Genomic DNA, 25961 nt, shown 5'->3' with positions numbered 1-25961 from the left:
CAACAAAGACTAGCTTGAACTTTTTGGGGTGTTGTAGATAGTGTGGAGGACCTTTTCAGTTCAGTGGCAGCTGTGAGGTTAAACGCCCCCCTGTTTGTTAACAGATCCACTGTCATTTCGCCTGGTATTTGGGGGGGGGGGGGGTGTTTGGGTGGTCAAGCTCCAGCCCTCAGCACGACGTCTGTAAACACTCAGGAAGGGCCGTCCACATCAGAATATCCAGATAACTAGTTGTAACTGTTGTTCCAGCTCATGTGGATGCTGAATTTCACCCCACATGTGTGACTGCAGCAGCAATGGAAGGCTGTGGATGACTCTGATACAGCAGAGTGCAGCCAACATGTCGGCGCGTCATCCCTGATGCTGACAGCTGCGGGCACCAGCTGCACACTGTCTTCTACTCAGTTCTTCTACTGTAAAACAGATAAAGGTTTATCTTTATAAAGGTATAGGGAAAAACATTTAGGCACAAAGTTAACACTCAGCAAGGTGTGGTGTGTTACTATGGCAACTGCTCCCTCATCTCTGGGATGTGGTCCCACCTGTCTGTCACAGTCCATTCAGCTCCATGTCTCCTCCAGCGTTCTGCTCCTCTGTCTGTGGACACCCAAAAGAACAGAATCTGATGAGCTGTGGGCTCCATCAGTTCATATAGTCTGCAGCATTCATTCAGTTGTGTCAGATCACTGTGGAGTCCATGCAGTGGATGTGGATGAAGCAGAAGCTGCTCAGCATCAGAAGCATCTTTCTGTCCACCTTCTCACCTGGCTCCTCTCCCCCAACCGTAAAATCTGAGCAGAATTGAAGGTGTAAATGAAAGCATATCTGTGTATGACCTTAGCTGAATGTGAACCTGTGGTGGGAAACGCAGTCAGGTGGGGTTGTTCTAGTTCCAGTGGTTTGAAGGTTTTGAGGATGACAGCTAGTGCTCCAAAGATGGATGTGGTGATGTCAGCTAAATAAAACGGGTGATTTAAGAATCAGTGAACGTGTAAGTACAGTACTACAATAAACAGAAACTCCGAAGTTCTATGACGTGATGAGAATAATAATTGTCAGGTATTGACATGTCATGGATTCTAATATATATATATATATATATATGTACACAAATACACACCTTTTCTCTGTACCAGAACAGCCAGTAATGACACCAAAGCAGGCCAATTAAAAAAAAATGTATGGACACTTCAGTGGAAGGCTTAAAAAGTGAGTAAGACCAGGTTCATCTGATGATACTGCTGAGATAAAAAGTTTTCTCTGTGAAGTGATGTCAGGAGGGAGAAGCCATGTTTAGGTTGTGTATTTCTCTAATGTTCATTTCAAGAAAGTCTTACTTTGATGGAATGATCAATGATAACATGCACATCTTACCGCCCTCCTCCAAGCTGGGGGGGTTCTTCAGTGAAAAAACCCCAAACAGCCCACTGTGATTTTTGACAGGAAAAGTTACAAGCTGTAATGCAGCTTTTTATTTGATATATCTATTTTCTTATAGTCAACAGGAGCACTCTGCCGTTTTTTTGCATAGTCCCAACCTGACTGAAATATGTGAGCAAACGGGGAGGACTCACACAGCTTTGTTTGTGCTAATTGTTTCAATTAAATCAGAAAAAAGTCTGTCAGCAGATCAGTTTAAGTTCCTTGTTGAGACAGGTTATATGTGTGTGTGTGACCGACTGTACGTGTGCTCAAAACAAAATAATGTCAGTTTGCCATCCAGGACAAAGACAGTCTGACTTATAAGGTGCCCCCGGGTGCATTAATCACCAGAGGTTGGCCTTAAGTGAGCTTTGCCAAATTTCAAGTCCCCTCTTATGTTAGTCACCCACGCAGAGATGAACAGTCTGTTATTCCCATAACAACGAGCCGTACCTTTCACCTCCCTTTCCCCCTGCACTTAGATGCAGTCCTCATCTTTTTTGGATGTTTTTCAGAACTGAGCTTCATTCTTGGAAACCATAACCTGCAGAACAAGTGAAGAGTAAGTGTGTGTGTACAATGTGTGTTTATGTCTGGGCAGTGACATCGAAGTGATGGGGCCAAGGAGGAAGGCATCTAAACTCCAGTTGTTAGTGGGTGGCAGCGGAGGGGAGCTGGTCCTGAGGCTCACGGAGCCCAAAGACTACATCAATGAGTTGTCCCATGAAGTCCTTTGTCATATATTCAGGTAAGCAGTCATCCACCCAATCACGTGTTATACACTGTATGCTCAGTTTGATAGAGGTTCAGCACTGTGCACAATCAATCTGAAAACCCTGCATCCGCTTTTAACCCTTTAGGCGCCAGATTTTTTTTTTAAAAAGACTAGATTTTGACATCTAAATTTCAAAAGGCTGTGGCTTCTAAATGGTTAGAGATAGAGACAAAGTGTAAATGAGAAACATATTGGGAATGACCTGAATTTCATGTAGGTTGTAAATTTTCCTATCTAATTTGCATATTATGACGTCATATGGTGGCGGCCATTTTGGAATTTGATAATTCTCAGGAAATAAATGATATTGTTGATAGTGTTGAACTTTTTTCATCATATCCACCCCTCCATCCATCTGTTATGTTATCCACATATCAAATGGACAAGCAAACAGTGAATTGTAAGCCAAATGTTGCAAATTATAACCATTATTATACCAAAAAACTCATATAAACAGTAGGCGTTTTTCAGAAGCAGAGTGTGCCCATCTATCCAGATTACAGTTTGTAGTTCTTTAGAGTGTGGAACCTCTCATGGCAAGGCACAGCACACAGACAGTTGGCACAATATTGAGAATCACCCTAAGTGTATGTGGGGAATAATTTACTAATCTAATTTGCATACTTTGACACCAGATAGTGGCGGCCAACTTTCAAGATTGATATTTTGAATGGATGTTGAAATTGTTTAGACAGATTATTCCCTGTCCCTTTGTTATGCTAACCACATAACAAATGGACAGGAAAACAGTATAATAAAACTAAGAATTGTACATTTTGACTACTGCTGTGCCATATAGTAGCAAACACATGTAAACACCAAGAGGGACAGAAAATCAAGAGGTTGTGATTCAGTCAGAATTTCTCTATCACCACGATAGCCAATTGCCTCATCAAAGGGTTTTATCCATTCCTGTAAAACTTCCTCATCTCTCAAAAAGACCCAGTCACCATTACCAGCCCTGTTTAGCCTCCCCCTGCTGCCTCTCCCATGGGCACTCCGGCCACGTTCATTCCTCTCACCCCCTCTCCCATTTAGCAACGCTTCATCTTCGCTACTTTCCGCCCTATTCAGACCACCCCTGCGGCCAATCCGACACCCACCAGCCCTTCTACGGACACTAAGCCCCCGTTTACCCCTGCTTGTGTTTGGCAAAGAGTTGGAAAATGTAGTGTTTTGTGCTTTGGAGACATTGGTGCGTTGCACAGCCGCAGCATTGACGCGCAGTAAAGCACCATGGCTAGCACGGTAGGCTAGAAAGAATTGACACTCACGCTGGTCCCAGCGCCACTCTCACCTACACTGTTTCCCCCAATTCCCACCAGCCCCCCTACGAATACCAACACTCCTCGTAGCCTTTCCAATTTTCCTCGCTTTGCCCAGCACCGCCATTGCCATGCAAAGACGCACCAGCGAGCTCACTAGTTGCCCTACCGTCATCTCCAAAAGAAAGATTTTCCCCTTCTGAATCAGAATCGGCGAACAGGAAACCCATCACATCACTATAAGTAAACTTTTTCCCAGTCATCTTTTATTTATTTTGTCTCTAACTCTTGTAATCCAGCAATACCGCTTCAGCAATCAAGATCCGTGGCACAATTTCTCCGGTTTTTTCTCCTACAACTTGGAATGGACTTCCTCGAACATTTTACATTACAGTGTGACGTATTCCGACCCAAAGTATAAGTTGGGGATGTCTGCCAACTAGTGGACGGGAGTATAAGGCAAATTTGACACTCTGCTTGGCTCTATCGTCTGTTAAAGTCAACACCGCTTCTTGTCGCAATATTGCGACTTTGGCGCTTAAAGGGTTAATTCAAACCTGAGAATAATTCATATTTCAAATATTGATTTAAAGAAAGTCGTAGCACCAGACATTAAGTAGGTGGATTTGATCCACTCTTCACTTGGCTTGGTCAAGTAAATTCACTTCATATGGATTTCTACATGTACATACACAAGTGCACAAACTTTTCAACAGAAAGATCTCATGGGCATGTCTATAGAAAGAAACCAAACATGTGATCGCCTCCATTCAACAAGCAGACTGACAGCAGTGGACTGACAGCAGTGGAGTTGCAGCCATGGCTCAGCTTCTATATGGTGCTGATGTGGTGTCCACACCCGCTCAGCTTCTTTAGAGCTTGAATAAGAATAACTGAACGAGACTTTTTTCTTGGTTCTTGAAGACGTGTCCCCTTCATACAGAGGGCTTTCCCAGTTCCTGACCAGCTGGTGTGGAGTATCAGCTCATAAGCGCTGAAAGACCCTTCACACTTAGCGGGCTGTTTAGGTCACATGTGTGTCACATGCTCAGCTGAAGATCCTGTGAGTTGTCCTGTCTGAGCAATCATGTTCAAAGATCTTTGTTGTTGTTCTTGAGCATCACCTTCCCAGCATGCAGTGCATCACAAGCCATCAACATGTGCCTTTTCAAGCTGGGACTGATGCACCTTTATTATGCATCCTGCCCCCTGCAGTGGGGTGGAGGTTGGTCTGCCTCTGAGCAGGGAAAGCGGTTAGAAACAGAGGGGAAACCATCCCACCGTGTGTGTGCTTACATACAAGCTGGGATCCCCTCTCAGCTGATTCCTCTACACAAGTACAGTATGCAACGACAGAGCAGGGCTTATCTGGGTCGCCCTGTGTGAAGTACAACAGCAGCAGGTTGAGGTAGATATCTTTTTTTGCATCTCATGTGAAAGAGGCTGCTGGTTCTCCTCCCCTGGCAGTTGCACAACCATTCACACCTTGGATCCTGTCTCCATATCATGCTCTTTCAGACGGGTAAATAACTCACACACTGTGGGCAGTTAAGTCAGTGACACGAAGCGCTGACTCTGGAGGCCTCAAACAGGCTCTAAGGAAGCTCACACACAGAGCCTCACTGCGGTCACAGAAATGCTGATATCCACATGTTCATAACAGATCCATACTTAACCCAACTGCAGCACGGATGAACGTATGAGTTTGATTAAAAATCCATGTTCCATGAGCCTTTGGGGCTTAAAGCCCCCTCACCTGCTGTTGCCAAAATACATTTCAGGCCAAAAGTAAGACGCCACTGTAAAGTTACATGACATGCTGGCACAGTATGTGTAACTTTTGTTTTCATAAATCCTTTTAATTCCGTTTAGATCATGGTGTCATGGTTTAATGGCTCCAGACCTCTGATCATACACCGAGGTCTGCCAGATGTTGATCCAGGGCAGTGGTTCAGTTAGACTCCCTCGTGTGGCAGAGAAAAGTATTACAAAAACAAACACTTCTGGGGCTCACACAGTGGAATAATACCTTTTTTTTTTTTTTTTTTTTTTTTTTTGGTCAGGCTTAAAAAAAACAGATTAGCACATTTCCTGCTTTCAAGGAGAAACAGTTGACCTGGTTAGACTTGGAAAACGGATGACCAGAATATATCGATTTTCTTTCTTCATTTGGTTCCCAGGGCTTTTGAGAATGATTTCAGACCATGAAGCAAAGTCATTTGATCACGATTGAAGTTCAGGTACTGGACCGCCGTTTTCAGCAACCTCAATGGATTAAATCAGGCATTTCAGCCAATGGTTCCATTCTTCTGCAGTGGCAAAGTGACCACTCAGGATAAAGAAAAAAGGAAGAGAGTAAAAAGCTGTTTCAGAGTGCTCAGGATTTCAGACGGGTTAAAGGTTTACTTCCTAACAGGACAACATCTTTAAGAAAGCTTTTGGGTAAACTCCCTGTCCCTGCCAGAGTCTGGACCTGAACATTGTTGAGCACATCTGGACCCAGTGCTGGGTTTAGTCCACACCACAATCAGGGTTCCCAGAAGGATCAGAGGACATCAAGCTTTTTTTTTCACCGAACCTCATACCAGATTCAGACTTTCATAGATGAAGAATGTAAAACTCCATCCAACATGCAGTCCAAATAAGACAGAAGTAAACACCAAGAATGAGTAGTCATGGATAACTGGAAACAGTTTGATTTTCCTGAATCAAAGGGAAAGATTTGTGTCAGGATCAGGAGTGCATGTGCAGGGAGACGAGCCAGAACCTGTCCCGAACCTGCTCCGAACCTGTCCCGAACCTGCTCTGAACCTGTCCCGAACCTGCTCTGAACCTGCTCTGAACCTGCTCTGAACCTGTCCCGAACCTGTCCCGAACCTGTCCCGAACCTGTCCCGAACCTGTCCCGAACCTGCTCTGAACCTGTCCCGAACCTGCTCTGAACCTGTCCCGAACCTGCTCTGAACCTGTCCCGAACCTGCTCTGAACCTGTCCCGAACCTGCTCTGAACCTGTCCCGAACCTGCTCTGAACCTGTCCCGAACCTGCTCTGAACCTGTCCCGAACCTGCTCTGAACCTGTCCCGAACCTGCTCTGAACCTGTCCCGAACCTGCTCTGAACCTGTCCCGAACCTGCTCTGAACCTGTCCCGAACCTGCTCTGAACCTGTCCCGAACCTGCTCTGAACCTGTCCCGAACCTGTCCCGAACCTGTCCCGAACCTGCTCTGAACCTGTCCCGAACCTGTCCCGAACCTGTCCCGAACCTGCTCTGAACCTGTCCCGAACCTGTCCCGAACCTGTCCCGAACCTGTCCCGAACCTGTCCCGAACCTGTCCCGAACCTGCTCTGAACCTGTCCCGAACCTGCTCTGAACCTGTCCCGAACCTGCTCTGAACCTGTCCCGAACCTGCTCTGAACCTGTCCCGAACCTGTCCCGAACCTGTTGACTGTCAGCACTGATGGGGAACCAGCATTCCTGACAGCACACAAAGCTTCTTGGAGCAGATGATACTGGGGTACCATGGATCCTCCAGTTCTGCAGGACAGAAGTTAGCCAATGCTAACGCATTCTTGCATATTGTTTTTGGGGATTTTGATCTTTTAACTCAATTGAAGTGTTTTCATCAGTGGTGTCCAACCATGGGGGCCCACTGTAGTGTTTTCATTGTCATGTATTTTACATTGTTACACTGAGTGGGATGCAAGTTCCGTGAAAGCTGAGACAGCTTAAAATAAAAAATGTTCCTAAATATAATTTCCTAATATATCTAAAGAAAATCAGCTGTTGGAAATGATCTGAGGCTCAGGGGCAAAGTGCTTTGTAAGTTCCACATATTTTTCTCTTTTGTAGGTACCTTCCCATGAAGGATATCATGTGCATGGAATGCTTGTCCAGAAAGCTTCGAGAAGCAGTAACTCTGTACCTGCGTGTCATCAAAGTGGTGGATCTGTGTGCTGGCTGCTGGTGGGAGTACATGCCTTCAGGTGAGACGAGCCACTGCACCCAACCCAGTCCTCACCCAATCCTTTTCTCTTTCTGAACGGAAGTGAGGTGTATTATGTAACGAGCATGTACAATCTGAAAAGCTGCGACCTGGACTTTAATGTTAATTTCACTGCTATGTGGCAAAAACACAAGACAACTTTGCCTGAGGTGTCATCTCCGCTGTATGGGAAGGGGTCCAGGGGCAGTGGGTATAAGGGTCCTGCTGCAGTGTTGGCTTTGAACTGGCTGAGCAGTAGATCTGCACCAGTCTTAAAGGGATGTCACTCTGGATGCGGAGGGTGCTTCTGAACCAATTCATGACAACAATGGATCTGCACCGGTCCCAACTGGAGTTTTGTCAGGTCGCCTGTGCTCTGCGCTGAAGTGGAACTCCTTCAGCCTGGGTGCAGCGCTCTCTGATGACACGTCCAGTCCCCCATCTCAGAATCCTGGCAGGCATGGTATGAAGTGATCTGCTGCCTGAAGTTTGATCTCATCTTTGTGAGTCTGTGTGACTCTCCCCAACAAACTGTTTGTTACTTCCTGCTCAGCCTGGGGGAGACCTGGAAGTGGAGATCATACGGGTGCAGCCCCAGGGTGACACGAGAAGCCCTGAACTGTTTGGCCCTGAAGATGTTATGAACCCACAGCTCCTCCTCCTCCTCCTCCTCCTCCGTAACAGTTATGCCAAGAGTTTCCTCTGACAGACAGAGAGATAAATGGGCTTTTTTTTCTCTCGCACACATTCCCACACTGATGGAGGCATTAGTAGGCAACGTCCTTGCCCAAGGACAGTTTGACACGTAGTCTGGAGAAGCCAGGATTGAACCACTGACCTCCTCCTTAGCAGACGACTGCTCCTCCTCCTTCCTTCCTTCCTCCTCCTCCTTCCTTCCTCCTCCTTAGCAGACGACTGTTCCTCCTCCTCCTTCCTTCCTTCCTCCTCCTCCTTCCTTCCTTCCTCCTCCTTAGCAGACGACTGCTCTTCCTCCTTCCTTCCTTCCTCCTCCTCCTTCCTTCCTTCCTTCCTCCTCCTCCTTCCTTCCTCCTCCTTAGCAGACGACTGCTCCTCCTCCTCCTTCCTTCCTTCCTCCTTCCTTCCTCCTCCTTAGCAGACGACTGCTCCTCCTCCTCCTTCCTTCCTTCCTCCTTCCTTCCTCCTCCATAGCAGACGACTGCTCTTCCTCCTTCCTCCTTCCTCTCGATCCGTTCTGCATCCCGGTCGGATCGTGTCTGGAGAAACAGGCTACATCCTGGATATCTTTTTGGATACTTCACAGCTGGCACCGCAGCTGAACTTGGTTTGCTTGTGTGCACACCCATCTCCTGTTCTTGGCCTTAACCCCCCCATCCTGTGTGAAAGCAGCTTTATACTTAACCCTCAGAGCAAGGTTATGGGAATGAGGTCGAATAAAAACTGTGGCTAACATTGTATTCTGAAACAGCTGGTTGACATATTCCAGAGTGTAAATGTGAAACACCATAAATGGTCAAATGTTTTTGCCGTATATCCTTTCCTTGCTTTTCAGTTGGGGGGGGGGGGGTTTCTGCTTATTGAGTTAAATGCTCCATTTGTTCCTTGATGCTTAGGTTTTACCGATGGCAGCTTTTTAATCCTTTTGAAAAAGATGCCTGATCTGGAGCAACTATATGGCCTACACCCTCGCTACCTGGAAAGGAGACGAGTCCGAGGTTATGAGGCTTTCAGTATTCCTGGAGTCCTGGAGGCCCTTCAAGCCTGTCCCAATCTGCTGGTCAGTATGTACTGGGAGCACGGTGTGTTACCACTGACAGATACTTTCAGATTTATTCACACTTTTTGGTATTTCCACTCCTTTTTTTTTTTTTTTTTTTTTTTGTCTGACAACCTGAAATTACATTTTTTCTTTTATGGGAGGTTTACATAATTTGATCAACTCAACATTTCCACCATCTTGAAAAAATAAACTATTCTTTATAATGAAACAAGCCAGATGTAAACAGTAGAAAAAAATAGAACCAGAAAACCTGCACTCAGGTCAAAACATGGCACAGCTCCCTTTTACAGCAGTTCCAGCTGCAAGCCTCTGAGTCTGAATGCTGGTGGCAGCGTGTCGCAGAGTACACGTCACAGTCTGGAGTTTACTTGTAGGGTTTTGTAAGTTAGGCATAAAGGGAAAGGGGCCACAAAGGCTAGCTGAAATATTGCCCTGCAGGGACTCTCTGCTCTGTATGTGCGCTGCTTTGAAAAGCTAAACATACAAGCTCCAGAAATCTGCTCCGTCAGCCCGCTTGATTTACAATATTTCAAAGTTTATTTAGCTTTAATATATGAGCTTTTTTTTTTTTTTTTTTTTCCAGAAAACGATTATGACTTGACTCCATGTAATTTCAGGGTGTGGAGACGTCCCACCTGGAGCTCGTGGAAGCCATTTGGAACTATATGCCTCAGGTTCACATATTGGGAAAGTTTCGCAACCGCAACGGGGCTTTTCCCATTCCTGCAGAGAACAAACTCACCATTCCCATAACTGCCAAGATCCAGACCCTGCATCTCGTGGGTGAGTGGGGCATCTTGACCAATGACGTGATATGTTACTGCCTCTGCGTCAGAGCTGAAGTGCAGTGTGTTGAAAGGATCAGAGATAAATAAATGGGCCTGCTTCTCTTTGTATTTTCAGCTCTAATTTGAAAACACCACAGCTGTGTTCCAATCATGAATTGTCTGTTGCAGGTGTGAATGTCCCAGAGATCCCCTGTGTCTCCATGCTGCGGCACCTTTACCTGAAGTGGGTCCGTTTTACCAAGCCTCAGCCATTTAAGGACTTTTTGTGTGTGAGCCTGAGAACCTTTGTCATGCGGAACTGTGCGGGACCAACCAACTCCCTCAAATACGTGCCTCTAGTTACTGGTTTAGCATCAGCCCGGAACCTGGAGCAGCTGGAGCTGGTCAGGGTTCCTTTCCTGGGAGGGCTGATCCAACATGTTGTGGAAGACAGCTGGAGGTCGGGTGAGTTGGCTTACCGGAGTCTTTCGTATCTTCTGGAAGTGTTTCTCTCTCGATGAATAGAATATTACTTTTCTAGGACTTGTTTATTGGTGACAGAATTTTTTTTTACAAGTTCCACCTGCATATTTGTATTCCCAACTAAACTGCATAGAAACACACCAGATGGAGACCTTTCCAATGCTGACACGCTGATAGGTCAGCTCCTGCCTAAGCAGTGGTGACTCAGTGTTTCCCCTCCAGTTGGTACCAGTACCTACGAACATTTCTGAGCGTTACACCATAGCTTTATTTTTCGCCAATTGTTCAGACATGTTGTAGAGTCATAGAGGGCTTAAACGCTAATTGTTAACAACACAAGGTTCAGTGTTACAGAAAGCAATTGATGGCTTCAACCTTAAAGGGATAGTTCGCCTCTTTTGACATGAAGCTGTATGACATCCCATATTAGCAGTATCATTTATGAACATCTTCTTACCCCCTGCCAACTAGCCGGACTACCTTCGTCAACGCCAAAACGAGGCTGGAACTCTGCTCACAGGACGCAGCAGGGGGTAAGAAGATGTTCAGAAATGATGTTGCTGATATGGGATGTCATACAGCTTCATGTCAAAAGAGGCGAACTATCCCTTTAAGTCTAATAGTTCTCAACAAATGATTTAACATCTTCACAAAGGTCAGGAGACGATACAGGCGGCGGCGGAGGAAGAGCAGTTGTTCCGTCCCCAGCGCACAAATCCAAAGGTCCTCCACTTCTCCTTAACTGAGCACTGTGTGTGCTGTACAGACTCGGAGTCATTGTATGTGTCAACGAGATTAGAGAAGTGTTATATAAATGCAGCCCATGACTGCTCTCAAGACATTGGAAATCATTTTAAAAGTTCGACTTTGATGCCAGATTTTCAGAGAAATGCTAAATGCAAGAAATGTCCCAGGAAACAGGACAGCCAGTGGGTGTGAGAGGCTCAGGGTAACTTCCCTGCTGGAGGACGCCTTCCTCTGTGCATCCATGACAGATGCTTAACTCTTCTTGAACTCCCGGGTCAGCATGATGCCATGTGTCCAGCTGCAGCATCTGGATCAGTTAAGCTCTCAGTGGCGACCTGCATGGCTGACTTTTCAGAAAGAAATGACCTCTGCACCCCAAAACAAGACCAAGAGACCAACGGAGGCCAAGGACCACCTACACAAGGATAACTTGAACAGAGTCTTATGGACAGACAAAAGGTAGTTCAGACTCTTTGGGTCACATTGGGGTGTTGTCATGACACAGATGATAGAGTGATTCCTCTGTGTGTAAAAGGGACATGGGAGGTTTCCAGGTATTTAGATGGAGGTGGAGTTGATCTTTCCAAAGTCATCTGAAACATGAGTATTAGTCCATCTGGCAGTGTCTTGCTGTACTATCAGGAGCTCATTTGATAGGTCCCAACTTTGTCGTACAACAAGACGGTGACTCCAAGTAGACCTTCAGGCTGTTGAAAACTACTTGGAGAGAAAAGAGAAGGATGGTGTGTCATGGGTCATGTCAGGGCCACCTCTGTCACCCCATTTGGACACCACAGAAAGTTTGGGATGAGCCTGATGGAAGGCTTATTCTGATGTTCCCAACAAACACACACCTGCTGTGGGATAGTCTTCAAACATTTCTCACCAGCTTTAATGTGCTTTTTATGTGTTGTATACTGCTCTGTTACTGTCTTTAGGAACACTGCTCTGTTCAGTTATGGCTCACAATTCATTCTATCTACTTAATACCAACTAATTAATTCAAGGTAATTCAGATAGTCTTTCATACCATATCTGTATCTTCCCAGGAGGATTTCGGAACCTCCACACCATTGTGTTCGGAGCTTGCAAGAATGCTCTGGAAGTGGACTTGGGCTACCTCATCATCACTGCTGCTCGCAGGTATTCAACCAGGCATCACTTTGTTTCACTGACTGACAGGGAGGAAAAGATGAGATGCAAACATCTGCATGTGCAGAGTGGATACATAGAAGTGCTTTGTGAGACCAATTAAAATGGCAGGATCAGCTACATTCATGTTGCAGGTAGCAGTGTGCAGAGGGAGCCACACCGGGGGGGGGGGGGCTTAGGTTAGGCTGAACACCAGCGTAGGTTAGGCTGACCACCAGCGTAAGTTAGGCTGAACACCAGCGCAGGTTAGGCTGAGCACCAGCGCAGGTTAGGCTGAACACCAGCGTAGGTTAGGCTGAGCACCAGCGTAGGTTAGGCTGAGCACCAGCGTAGGTTAGGCTGAACACCAGCGTAGGTTAGGCTGAGCACCAGCGTAGGTTAGGCTGAGCACCAGCGTAGGTTAGGCTGAGCACCAGCGTAGGTTAGGCTGAGCACCAGCGCAGGTTAGGCTGATATTTTTGAGGTGGTAAAAAGCTGCCTTGGTGACAGCTTTGATGTGGCTGCAGAAAGTCAGATCTGAGTCTATCAACACTCCGAGGTTACCAACTTGGTCAGTGATTGTAAGGGCCCGAGTCTCAAGATATTTACCAACGCTGACCCTCTTCTCTTTGCTACCAAACAGAATGATCTCAGTTTTGTCTTCATTTAATTGTAACCAGCGTAGGTTAGGCTGAGCACCAGCGCAGGTTAGGCTGAACACCAGCGTAGGTTAGGCTGAACACCAGCGTAGGTTAGGCTGAGCACCAGCGCAGGTTAGGCTGAGCACCAGCGCAGGTTAGGCTGAACACCAGCATAGGTTAGGCTGAGCACCAGCGCAGGTTAGGCTGAACACCAGCGTAGGTTAGGCTGAACACCAGCGTTGGTTAGGCTTAGCACCAGCGCAGGTTAGGCTGAACACCAGCGTAGGTTAGGCTGAGCACCAGCGCAGGTTAGGCTGAACACCAGCATAGGTTAGGCTGAGCACCAGCGCAGGTTAGGCTGAACACCAGCATAGGTTAGGCTGAGCACCAGCGCAGGTTAGGCTGAACACCAGCATAGGTTAGGCTGAGCACCAGCGCAGGTTAGGCTGAACACCAGCGTAGGTTAGGCTGAACACCAGCGTAGGTTAGGCTGAGCACCAGCGCAGGTTAGGCTGATATTTCTGAGGTGGTAAAAAGCTGCCTTGGTGACAGCTTTGATGTGGCTGCAGAAAGTCAGATCTGAGTCTATCAACACTCCGAGGTTACCAACTTGGTCAGTGATTGTAAGGGCCCGAGTCTCAAGATATTTACCAACGCTGACCCTCTTCTCTTTGCTACCAAACAGAATGATCTCAGTTTTGTCTTCATTTAATTGTAACCAGCGTAGGTTAGGCTGAGCACCAGCGCAGGTTAGGCTGAACACCAGCGTAGGTTAGGCTGAACACCAGCGTAGGTTAGGCTGAGCACCAGCGCAGGTTAGGCTGAGCACCAGCGTAGGTTAGGCTGAGCACCAGCGCAGGTTAGGCTGAACACCAGCGCAGGTTAGGCTGAACACCAGCGTAGGTTAGGCTGAGCACCAGCGCAGGTTAGGCTGAACACCAGCGTAGGTTAGGCTGAACACCAGCGTAGGTTAGGCTGAGCACCAGCGCAGGTTAGGCTGAGCACCAGCGCAGGTTAGGCTGAACACCAGCATAGGTTAGGCTGAGCACCAGCGCAGGTTAGGCTGAACACCAGCGTAGGTTAGGCTGAACACCAGCGTAGGTTAGGCTGAGCACCAGCGCAGGTTAGGCTGAACACCAGCATAGGTTAGGCTGAGCACCAGCGCAGGTTAGGCTGAACACCAGCATAGGTTAGGCTGAGCACCAGCGCAGGTTAGGCTGAACACCAGCATAGGTTAGGCTGAGCACCAGCGCAGGTTAGGCTGAACACCAGCGTAGGTTAGGCTGAGCACCAGCGCAGGTTAGGCTGAACACCAGCGTAGGTTAGGCTGAGCACCAGCGTAGGTTAGGCTGAGCACCAGCGCAGGTTAGGCTGAGCACCAGCGTAGGTTAGGCTGAGCACCAGCGTAGGTTAGGCTGAGCACCAGCGTAGGTTAGGCTGAGCACCAGCGTAGGTTAGGCTGAGCACCAGCGTAGGTTAGGCTGAGCACCAGCGTAGGTTAGGCTGAGCACCAGCGTAGGTTAGGCTGAGCACCAGCGTAGGTTAGGCTGAGCACCAGCGTAGGTTAGGCTGAGCACCAGCGTAGGTTAGGCTGAGCACCAGCGTAGGTTAGGCTGAGCACCAGCGTAGGTTAGGCACATCTCCACTCAGAGCTACAGGATTCTGTTTGGTGTTACACTGTACTGAGCTGTACTCTGAACTGAAAGCCTGTCACACACTGAGTCAGCACAATCATCACTGCACACACGCACACACACACACACGCACACACACACACACACACACACACTGTGATGCAGAGCTGCACCCCCCCGTGTCGAGGGGATACATGCAGTAGAAAAATGGCTTTGGGCCCCATTTCCTGATGAGCACAACTGTCTGAGGAATCTTTGAAGGTCCTGTGAGCAGATCAGCAAACAACCTGTGGTTGGCATGTGCTTTGAAAATGTTTCCAGCCCTGAATGAACACTTACTGCCCCAATCAAGAAGTACCTGCAGCTGCAGGGTTGAACCCAAAACGCTACTTCTGGGGGATCTGATGAAAAACAGAAAAACACAACATTCTGACAAAGTTTGGACTCATTTACAGAGATCATTCAATAGGCTGTGCTAAGAGATCACCTGCTTCACCTCCCTTTGAGCCACTCTGTCTCAAACAGCGTACAGAGAGGGGTGCAGGCCTGTGTGGGTGTTTCACTGCTTTCAGACTGATCAAAGATCTGACCAGAATACAGCCCTGATCATGCCTCTGTCCTGCTGCTGTCGCTAATCTGCATTACAACACAGAGCAACCAACTGTAACACAGCCAGTGTTTACATGGACACCCACTGATAGGGCAGAATAAAGATAACTGGATAAGATGGCACTGGAGCATCTCAGATGTCCATACTAGGCATGGGTCGGTTACCGGTTTCAAGGTATACCACGGTATTAAAAAGTCAAGGTTTCAAAACCACTAAAATTTCCTGTCATACCGTCCCTGCGGTATGAGCGTTTTTTTAAATAAATTTTTTTTGTGGCGTCTTGTCAGAGAGAAAGTGGAGGTCCCTCATGCCGTGTGCAGCTTCAGCGTAGTGCCCCTCCCCCCGCGCACCTCCGCTTGCTGTGAGTGAGCAGCAGGCAGCTCTGCAGGCTGTATGATGGCTGAAGGAGGCGAGCCCCCCGAACTTTTCCCCCTGTCTGTTTTTAGGGTGCCGCATAGTCGTGCACCAGTCAAAATTTGCGCAGAGAACGAGAAACAGGACGGACCAATTCGAATCCAGACTCAGCGAAGAAGTGCGGTGCAAGCACCTGTACCACTCTGCAATGAAACAACACGGTGACCACGTCCACTCCCAGAACTCACTGACAGAGATTGGCAGAACTTTAGGGAATTTGCTGTTGTTTCATTCACTGGAAGTGGCTTTGAGTATCATGAAAAGCGCTATATAAAACCGATCTATTATTATTATTATTATTATGGCATCCTGAAAGTAATTAGATAATTCCCAGGTGTGCTTTGGCTCCTCCCCAAGGGAACCGGTCCTGTGTGCCGGTACCCCAAGCAGAAGGGTTACAAAAATGGTAACGGGTACCATGGGACCGGTACGCTTTGGTGGTAGTGGAAACACTGAAATAAGCAAACCGTTCTTAACCAACCCGTACCGGACTGCTTAGTGGAAACGAGGCTTAAATCTCTAAGACTGTCAACATGGTCTGGACTCTGTGGGGGCCGATCCGTGTGTGAGAATGCTGCTCACTGAACTACTCTTTCACAGTTTGACCTTTCTTATCAAATTCCGATCATCCAGTGTGTTCATGTTGTGAGCTGACCTGATTTTCTGGGCTTACGACATGATGCTGAACCTGACCAACTGAACCAACCCCAGAACCAAACACTGCTCCTACAGTTGACACAAGGCTTCCCTATGAAAAGGCTCCGTTTGGACCGGTCAGACCACAGGAGCTTTTTCCATTGCTCCAGTTCAATCTTTATGCCCCCTGACAAACTAAAAGCTTTTTCTGACCGTCCTAACTGATGAGTGTTAGGATCAAAGTGATCTCTGATCTCAATCCTTCATGATTTTCTTTAGATCACGTTCCTCCTTTAAGATGTCCTATCATTCGAGGCTTGCTATGTTAAAGCATCTACCTAAGGAGACAGAGTAGATCTATATGGGCAGCAGTTTTCTAATAAAGCTGTTCCACAGCTGACACACTGTTAGCGCTGCCCCCCTGCAGACATTTCTGCATTCATTAGGAAAAAGCAGTGGACTGTGGTGTAGAGCAGGAGTTCCCAAACTTTTCCATGCCAAGGCCCCCCAAACAGTATTAGCTTCTGGCCGGGGACCCCCTTTGCAAACCACAGACAATGCTACAAAATATGTAAAGAAACATCAACTTTTAGAACGTATTTTCTTTCTTTTATTCACGGACAGTAGCTCGCCGTGTGAATGCAGCCTGACTAAATGCTCTTCTTTACGTCTGAAGAAGTCAACCGTTTTTTCGGACTCTGACGGATGTTTTTGTATCAAGTGACGCTGAAGTTTCGAAGGTTTTGAACACTCATTTGAGAGGGTCTCCAGACATTTCGGGCAATCGTGGCCATTTTTCTGTATGGCTGTAAAGCCAAACTTAATGTCTGCTGCCTCATACTGATTTTAGTCGGCCAGTTCTTTCAGTCTCTTCGTAGTCAAAAACCCGTCCATTTTGGCTAGCTACCTACACGCTAGCTTGAGGAGCAGAGCAGCTTGAGAACAGGCGCAAACCGCCAGGTCTACGATGTTTTGACTGGCAGCCAATCAGAAAGACAAGCATGGCAAATAACATTTCGATATGATATATTATTATAAATTGTATTTTACAATACTGATTAAAAAAAAATGTGACAATTTTTTTATAATGATGTTTAAAAAAAATTTAATTCTATTTTTTTTATTTTTGCATTTTTTTCTTATCTTCACTCGCGGCCCACACTTTGAAAACCACTGGTGTAGAGTAATCAGCTGTGGTGATGAGGTCAGCAGCAGCATGTGAGGGTCTCATCCACAGGGTCATTCCACGTACATTCACAACGTGCCACGTATCTTTCAGCAGAAAAGGTTGTCGCATGATGAATGTTGAATGTTTTAATGGATACATCACTTTCACTTGATTCTCTGTGTGTTTAACAGGCTTCATGAGCTGCGCATCCAACCCTCTCTGACTAAAGATGGAGTCTTCTCAGCTCTCAAAATGGCTGAACTTGAGTTTCCTCAGTTTGAGACACTTCATCTGGGATATGTGGATGAGTTCCTTCTGCAATGTTAGTTTTTTTTGTTTAGTTTTTTTCTTGTGGGGATGGGGGGTGCAAATCTGCCTGCATACTGAAAAACAGAGACTTCCTGTGAACGGACCGAAGTGATTTTTACGGGGTTAAGACTTGGTTTTAGGATGATTTAGAATTGGGTCTTGGTTTGGTATTCTGTAGCGGTGGCTGGGGTTACGGGCCGTGGAATGTATTGTGTCAATGGACAGTCCCTTAAAGTAATAACTAGGGATGGGAATTGATTAGATTTTTACGATTCCAATTCCATTTTCGATTCTGCTTAACGATTCGGTTCTTTATCGGTTCCCTTATCGATTCTCATTTGGAGAAAAAGGACAACAAACCGGTCGATTAGCATCAACTTTGTTTAGTTTAGAAGTAACACGAGTCATGACCTTACAAACCCAACAATGGTGAGGTCCACATTGGTCTATCCTGGCCTGGGTAATTGAACTCTTCCTGCTCTGGTGAAAGGAGAAGCTGGAGGTAGAGGTGAACTGGGGGTAGTACCACCAGCCTCTGGCTCTGAGCCAGTCAGGCTCTGTCTCTCATGATTTCATCTAAATGTAATGCATGAGAAGGCATTCATTTAACCTTAACCGTTACTAACAGCAGGTTTTACAATGAGGCAAATGGTGCTGACATGATAGGCAGTGTTTATTATTTACCTGCAGTGTTAGCCGAGGGCATGCTAACGTTGCTAACGTTGCTGGGTTCAGATTCACCAACGTTAGTCCGGAGCAGATCGAAAACGCGACATTCATTCATAGTTATTGCATGTTGGTAGTATTTCCTCCCTTTGGTGAAATATTCACTTTGCAAGTTGCCCTGTTGTCGTCTTTTTTAGGGATGTGTAACCAAACTTTCCAGCGTTTGTACCGCTTGGGCGCCATGTTTACTGTTGACTGCTGGCTGCGCTGGACTCGCCACGCAACGTTGCGTGGTGACGCGATTCGCGCCCACTGGAATCGATAAGGGAATCGTTTGCAAAATCACCAAACGATTCCAAGGAATTGAAACACTGGGAACCGGTTCTCAATAAGAAACGGTTTTCGATTCCCATCCCTAGTAATAACTACCCAATAACTGTTTAGCTGTGTATCCTGCTAAGTCAGAATTTTTGGGATGGTTAAAGTTTATTCATTCAATTTCATCCACTGAAAATACCCCATTTAAAAAGCAGTGTATGAATGTAATTTGAGTGTAAACCTTAAAAGGAGAGAAGAAAATAATAAATCTTTCATCGTTTAACTGCAGGTAAGATGAATCATTCGGAGCTGGTGAAGTACGGTCTGGCTGATGTCATTGAAAACCCTGGCATCATCACTGATATTGGCATTAAGGTGGTGAATGAGGTCTTCACTAATATTAAGTACCTGCACATCTACAACTGCCCTCACCTTCATAACCCCCACCACTGGATCACAGGTGAGCTTCTGAGGTTCCTAACTGCTGAACTGTTGCACTGTGCTGTGGACCTGCTGTAAGTTCTGCCCGGTTCTGCTCACAGATCAGTCCAGATGGAGCCGCCTGGTCGATCTCACTCTGGTTCGCTGTCATGCCATCAAACTGGAATCTTTTTCCCACTTCATTGAGTTGCTACCCTGTCTGGAGTTTATCTGTCTTGACCAGATGTTTAGAGAGCCACCCAAGGTAAAACATGTGACCATAATGTCTCTCACATAGTATACACCTCATTAATCCATTTTGAAAGGTACAGTCATGTAAATAAGTGACTTTATCCACTGGACATCTGGTTTCTTACATAACCAAATCGGTACCTAAACGGAATGCTGAAAGGGACAACTTGATTGTTGTAGTGTATCCTTTGAGGTTCAAATAATCTCACACCAACAGAAAGTTAATGTATACCAACAGTCATTTCTATGGCAAACTCTAGTAAAAAGATTTTCTAAACTCTGAGTCTGTTTAGCTATTCTTTAGTAAGAACACATCTTTTCTTTAAAACCAAAGAGCTTGAATATGGGATAGGTTCTTCAGATTAAGAGCAGTAATGCAAGCCTTCATACATCCGAATAAATGCTTCCTTAACATCCCAAAGTATCTGCCGTCTGCGTCTCAGATGGGCTGGTGTCATTGTCCATCTTTTAATCAGCTTCACCTTCAGGACCTCCAGCAAAACAGAAGGCCCACAAAACCACTTAAAGTGACTGAGTTATCACTGTCCAATCAGTGTGAGGAGTACAAACGGGCTCAAAATTCACACTGGTGACTTCACGTGAAATGCATTGTGGGAACTTTTTTACATATGCAGACACCTGAATTTCTCAGGCAGGTGATTAAAGCTTAATTTCCGACTACAACCTCAGCGTTTTGATTTGAGAGCTCATGATGCGAGAGTCTAGTCTGAGCTCATCAATTATGTCAATTCTGTCCAAATTCCAGAGCTTTGTTGTTGTTGTTGTTGTTTTATAGGATTGATTATTGCTTTACTCTCATGCACTGAGAATTTTTTTTATATTATTCTAATCTTTTATGTATTTACTTTGGCAATCTTCTTGTGCATCTAAAGAAAGTGATACTTAATGATTTGGTCTCTTTTTTTAATATATATATATTTTTTTAAGTCTTGTCCAGAAACTCCTAGTTTTCCTCAGTAAATTCATCACCAGCCCTTACTCATTCACCACTTTCTCATCAAAATCTGTTCAGGTCAGAATTATCTGAAGATGGTTTTAATTTAAAAAGTGTAATAGGCTTCACTTCAACAGAAAAATCTATCTTCTGTGCTGCCAGTTTCCACAGAAAGGATGTGTGATGACTGATGCTCCACATTGAGCCTGAATCAAGCCCAGGTTAACTCACTTTTGAAGTTTAATTATGCACTTATAGTTTATACTTTATACGATTTAAAGTCTGGAGTAAAGACGAAATGAGCTGAGTTTGGCACGCGACAGAACATGTATTTATATCCTCTCAGCCAAGCATGAATGATTCAAACGGCCAGCTCTGAGCTCTCAGCTGTTAATATACACTTCTTCTGTCATTTTAGACCTGCTGCGAACTGAAATGAAAAGCTGTTTAACAGTCCAGCCACACAAGTCGGTTCTCAGCCTTTAGACTTATTCTAAGAATGACATGTTTCCATGCAAATCTCTGAGTTTGCTTTACTCAGACGTTGAAATGAATCTGATGAGAGGAATGTTCTTCATCTGGAAAGTATGTCTTAAAGGCATCACCTTAGTCTTCGTCTTGTGTGATATTCCACTTTGATGAGATTCTTTAAGATTTCACAAAAGATATTTCCCTTTTGTACTGTTTAAAAAAAAAAAAAAAAAAAAAGTGACAAAAAGCTGAGAGCTTGTTTAATTTTTATTTTGAAAGGACCGACAAGTGCAATTCAGAGACTGCCTCTCATTGTCGGACCTTCCTGTTTAACTGTCCAGGGCTGCAACTGCCTCGCTGGGGAAATGAATTCCTCACATGATGGTTTGTTTTCACCACATGTTCTGCTCCCCCAGGTTCCATGTGAAAAGGAAGATTTTTCACTGAACGAAAGGACTTGAAAGTGTTTAATTTGTACATTATATTTCTAGAGTCCTGCTCAAACCCAGACAGTTGAACTGATATATTCCTACTGTCGGGGTGCAGGAAGGGGAGCACGACTGCTTCTCATCTCTCGTGTGTCTGATAACTTGTACTTCTTTATTTTCCATTACCAGCCTGGGAAGAGCCAAATGATCTAATGTCATTTGTTGTCTTTCTGGGGAACATTGTAGTTCTACCGGGTCATAGATGAAGTCAACTGCAGTAGCAGAATGGAGTGCAGATGGAGCCCCTTTGTGCTGTATTTCCTTAAGTCCTTAGAATTTCCTCTTCCTATCTCTGCTTGACCTCCACCCACTTCTGTAGAGTCAGCTGTGTTACTTGGCTGATCAAACAGATTCATAGTTGAAAGCGAAGTTTCTGATTTACAAGAGCAAATGGAAACAACTGTATTTGAAGTAAAGGATTGGTGTGGCTGTCAGAGTTGGTGTAAGAACTGATGCGTATTAATGATTCTGTGTTAGGGCTGTGCCAGGGTGGGTCTGAGTGCGGGAACTGGTATTGGTGTGTCCTCAGCACTGGTCAGTAACCAGAACTCCAACAATGACAACAACCACCACCACCACCCTAATGAGGCCAACCAGCCTGCTGCTCCTCCGCCTGTCAACAACATAAACAACAATAACCAGAGGCCGCAGCAGCAAAATGGCAAGTCTTCTTACCCAAGTTGGAGAATAGCTCACACTAGAAATTTCTCCAGTAGTGCTTTTCTTTTATATGTTTGTGTTTTTCCTGTGAACTTTTCATTTTTTCTGTGAAAAACTAAATTTTTAAAGATTTTTTCCACTAGGCTGCTTGATTTGTACTGCCTTTTACTACAATTTAAATGGTAAAGTTGTTTAATGCAGGAGCAGCTAATTGAGCTTTCCAAAGGCCAACTAATGCCTGAAATAAGAGCCCAAATTCCTGAGGAGTTGAAGAAAAACAGTGTGGATGCAAGGCAAGAGCAAAATGGAGTGGGGTTAAAGCATTTCTTCCCTTAAATGGCAATGTGAGATGCCTGACGAGCTCGGAGCACTAAGGAAGACGCAGTGAGCATGCTACTGATCCATGGCTGCATGAACATATTCCAGACTCAAATGCCACACTACTATGCTTTAAGACTACACAAGCAGACTGAGACTTAATACTGTTGGGAGCTTTTGCAGCTGTTCCAACTCGAAGTGTCTCTGGGTTTGTCATGAGTTTGACTCAACTGCCACAGGGATTTTACTCATTCCTCAAGAGCAAACTGCCCCAGCTTCCCACAGCTGACTGTGGTCTGCTTTGTCCATTAATCCTTACATCATACCACAGATTCTCAGTCAGACTGAGGCCTGAACTTTAACTGGACCATAAAAAGATGGCCTGAAATTCAGCAGACTACCGCTCTGTAGGCGGCTGTAGCTCAGGAAGAACAGTCGCCCACCAATCAGAAGGTTGGTGGTTCGACTCCGGCTTCCTGGGGTCACTTGTTGAAGTGTCCTCACTGTTTACCCCACCAAACCCGACGCATCGGTGCATGTATGTAGTAGGAAGCACGTAGCTGTATAGACTAAGACCTTCTGTATGAGTATGTGAGTGAATGAATAGAATAGAAAAATACTTTCAAATTCAAAATGTGGCATGCAGTGTTAAAAGCTCGACTAGAAAAGCAGTATACGAGTAGTCCACTTAGCATTTAGAGCACCTTCTCATCTGGCTGAAGAGCTGATGCAGCTCAAACAGAATACCACATGGGGAAAACTTCCCAACCTTTCACAACAGAAGATATCTCTTCAGATGGGATCACCTCCAGCCAAGCCATGCAGGATCGCAAGATCACGATATAGCAACTGTATGATAAGCATGGGACTGAGTGAATGAATGTGTGCATGAACATGCAGAATATATGCTACAGGTTTTACATGAGTTGTGCTCAGGCCAATAGCCCTGTGCAGCTGTGCAGAGACATTCTGCCCTGGACACCTCCAGGTTTATTGCCCCAGATAATAGATGTAGATTATTTTGGCTGTCTGACCTCGCCTTTCTGAGGCTGATGCTGGAGCTTTGTCATTTTTCTTCTAAAACATAAATAAGACCATAAGGACATATTAACTAGGTGAAAAAGTTATATTTTTTTTACAGAGGAAGGCTTTAAAAAAAAAAAAAAAGTACAATACACGTATAAAGCTACAAATAGCAGTTTGCAGGTTTGAACCCTTTTGCGCTCAATGGAAGAAAGCTGCCAGTTACTGCCGCTACTTTGATTTATTCTCAACAACCTTGTTCAATTCGACCACATTTCTGTAGCTCACTCCCCATATATCAGATATGGGGTTCATGAAGTCAAAATGGAAAAGTTTTTCAAATTGGTGGAAAAAAGTGTCAGTGCTGTTTCTACCAAGTGTTTTATGTGTGCTAAGGAAGGAGGTTTTAAAGATCTGATTCTTTTCACAGAAGCAGTGGAGATAAATAGGATGGAAGAAGAGGATGAAGAGGAGGAAGAGGAAGTTGCCTATCAGGAAGGGAAAATGGAGAATGACTCTCAGATAGACCAGAAAGAAGCAGAAGGGGGGATTGAGGAGGGGGGGCTTGACGTGGCAGGGCCCAGTTGTCCAGCTGGAACGTCACAACCTCCTGATGAGGAACAAGCAGGTTTTCTGACACGCTTTTAGTACTTAAGACGACTTCCTTCCAACTTTGTCATTCAGGAAATCATTATAATTGTTTGTTTCCACTTGTCTCACCCACAGGTCCCAGTGGTTTAAGCCAGCAGTGCAGACCAGCTGGTTCTGCTGCTCCCAAGCCACCGCTGGTCATCTCAGACTCTGACAGCGAGGAAGAGGAAGGTCTGGTTTCTAGGCTAATGCCACCTTCCAGTCTGCAGCAGCCGACTTCCTGTACAAAAGGTGTGAACAAAGTTTAGAGTGGTCACAACCATATGTTTGATGGTAATAATACATTTAATTTATAATGCACTTTACATTTACAACAAAATCTCAAAGTGCTACAGTGGGATAAAAGACAACTAATAAGTTAAAAGCAGGGACAATAAAATGCAAATAAAAGTAGTGAGTCCATTAAATGCAAAAAGAAAAAAATAGGACAGAGCATTTAAAGGGAGATCATTAAAAACATTAGGTGAAAAGCAAGGTTTTCAGGGCTTTTTTAAAGTGTTTCACAGTCTGTGGAGGCAGAGCGTTCCACAGCCGAGGGGCAGCGCAGGAAAAGGCCCGGTCTCCCATGGTGCGGGAGCGAGTTCTGGGAGTGTGAAGAAGGTTGGTGTTGGAGGAACGGAGAGAGCGTGAAGGACAGTGAAGGGTGAGCAGGTCTTCTAAGTAAGATGGCGCATTACCATGCAGGCAGTGGAAGGTGAGCAGAGAGATGTTGTAAGTGATCCGGGCAGAGACGGGAAGCCAGTGAAGAGATTGGAGAACAGGGGTGATATGTTCAGGTTTATGCACTCATCAGGATCCTGGCACTTTTGAACATACTGTAATCTCTGTATGTCCTTGCCAGGAATCCCAATGAGAAGTGCTCTGCAATAGTCAAGTCTGGGGGAGACAAAGGCATGGACGAGCTTCTCTGCATCAGAAAGAGAGAGTAAGGGCCGGAGTTTTGCAATATTTCGGAGGTGGAAGAATTAAATTTTGCAGATATGCTTGATACGGCTTTCAAAGGTGAGCTGTGGATCAAAAATAACACCAAGATTGGTGACCATACTGGAAAGAGAAATGTTCTGGCCAGAGAAGGTAATGCTTAGAATTTTTTGTTGTTGAATTTGATGTGAAGTACCAATTGGAATCACTTACATTTTGAACTGTTAAGCTGGAGAAAATGTTGCTGCATCCATGCCTTTATCTCCTCCAGTCAAGCTGTAAGTGTGGAGAGAGGATCATTGGTAAGGTGAGGGGGCTGGTAATGATGAAGATGGAATGGGTGGGGTCTCAGACACATTGCTACCTAGCTTAAGGTACAGCTGAGTATCATCAGCATAGCAATGAAAAGAGACCCCATAGCTGCTGAAAATGCGCCCAAATGGTACTATATACAGATTAAAAAGAAGAGGTCCAAGAACTGATCCTTGGGGCACACCACAGGAGAGAGGATGGCTCAGTGACCTGGCACGCCCAATGGAGACAAATTCGGATCTGTCCATCAGGTATGATCGGAACCAGTCCAGGGCCGTGCCAGTGAGTCCTGCAAGTTGCTGTCTGCGGGGGAGAAGGATGTGGTGGTCTACAATGATTTGGCTGCTGACAAATCAAGAAGGATGAGAAGTGAAGAAGAGCCACGATCAGCAGTCATCAACAGGTCATTTGTGACCAGGACCAAAGCTGTTTCAGTACTATGGGCAGCAAATAAACCAGATTGAAATGTGTCCAGAACTCTAGTTATGTAATGTGAATATAAAACTGGGGATCGTCAGTAAAATTGAAAACTCAGACTGTGATTCTTTGTGAAGTAAGAATCCACTTTGTGGAAATCTGTCAGGGCAAACGGTTCATCGGGCTTCTCAGTATAAACTGTATGTAAATAGATTCAGAGAATCTTCAGAAATGCAACACAGAATGGCTCGGATTCCTCAGATGGCACCACATTCAAACCTGACACAGTTCTGAAGTGAAAACCTGTTTGGGCTCATTGACTACTTATTTTGTTTGAAAAAACTTT

General features: G+C 45.5%; 1 protein-coding gene across 1 annotated transcript in view; it reads left to right on the top strand.

Moving 5' to 3' along the window:
* Positions 1–25961, top strand: part of fbxo38 (F-box protein 38) — a 46101-nt gene that overhangs the window by 261 nt on the left and 19879 nt on the right. The window contains exons 2-13 of the mRNA XM_075480819.1: positions 2024–2170; positions 7312–7445; positions 9037–9200; positions 9821–9986; positions 10160–10435; positions 12250–12343; positions 17626–17756; positions 19017–19187; positions 19270–19412; positions 21791–21974; positions 23745–23942; positions 24041–24196. Coding sequence (XP_075336934.1) covers positions 2037–2170; positions 7312–7445; positions 9037–9200; positions 9821–9986; positions 10160–10435; positions 12250–12343; positions 17626–17756; positions 19017–19187; positions 19270–19412; positions 21791–21974; positions 23745–23942; positions 24041–24196 — 1951 coding nt within the window. The 5' untranslated portion in view covers positions 2024–2036. The remainder of the gene's footprint in view (positions 1–2023; positions 2171–7311; positions 7446–9036; positions 9201–9820; positions 9987–10159; positions 10436–12249; positions 12344–17625; positions 17757–19016; positions 19188–19269; positions 19413–21790; positions 21975–23744; positions 23943–24040; positions 24197–25961) is intronic.

The sequence above is a fragment of the Odontesthes bonariensis genome, chromosome 13, assembly GCF_027942865.1.
Source record: "Odontesthes bonariensis isolate fOdoBon6 chromosome 13, fOdoBon6.hap1, whole genome shotgun sequence".
In the NCBI taxonomy this organism is placed as follows: Eukaryota; Metazoa; Chordata; class Actinopteri; order Atheriniformes; family Atherinopsidae; genus Odontesthes; species Odontesthes bonariensis.
The sequence above is the reverse complement of the archived record's forward strand: the minus strand, read 5'-3'. Positions and strand labels throughout refer to the sequence as shown.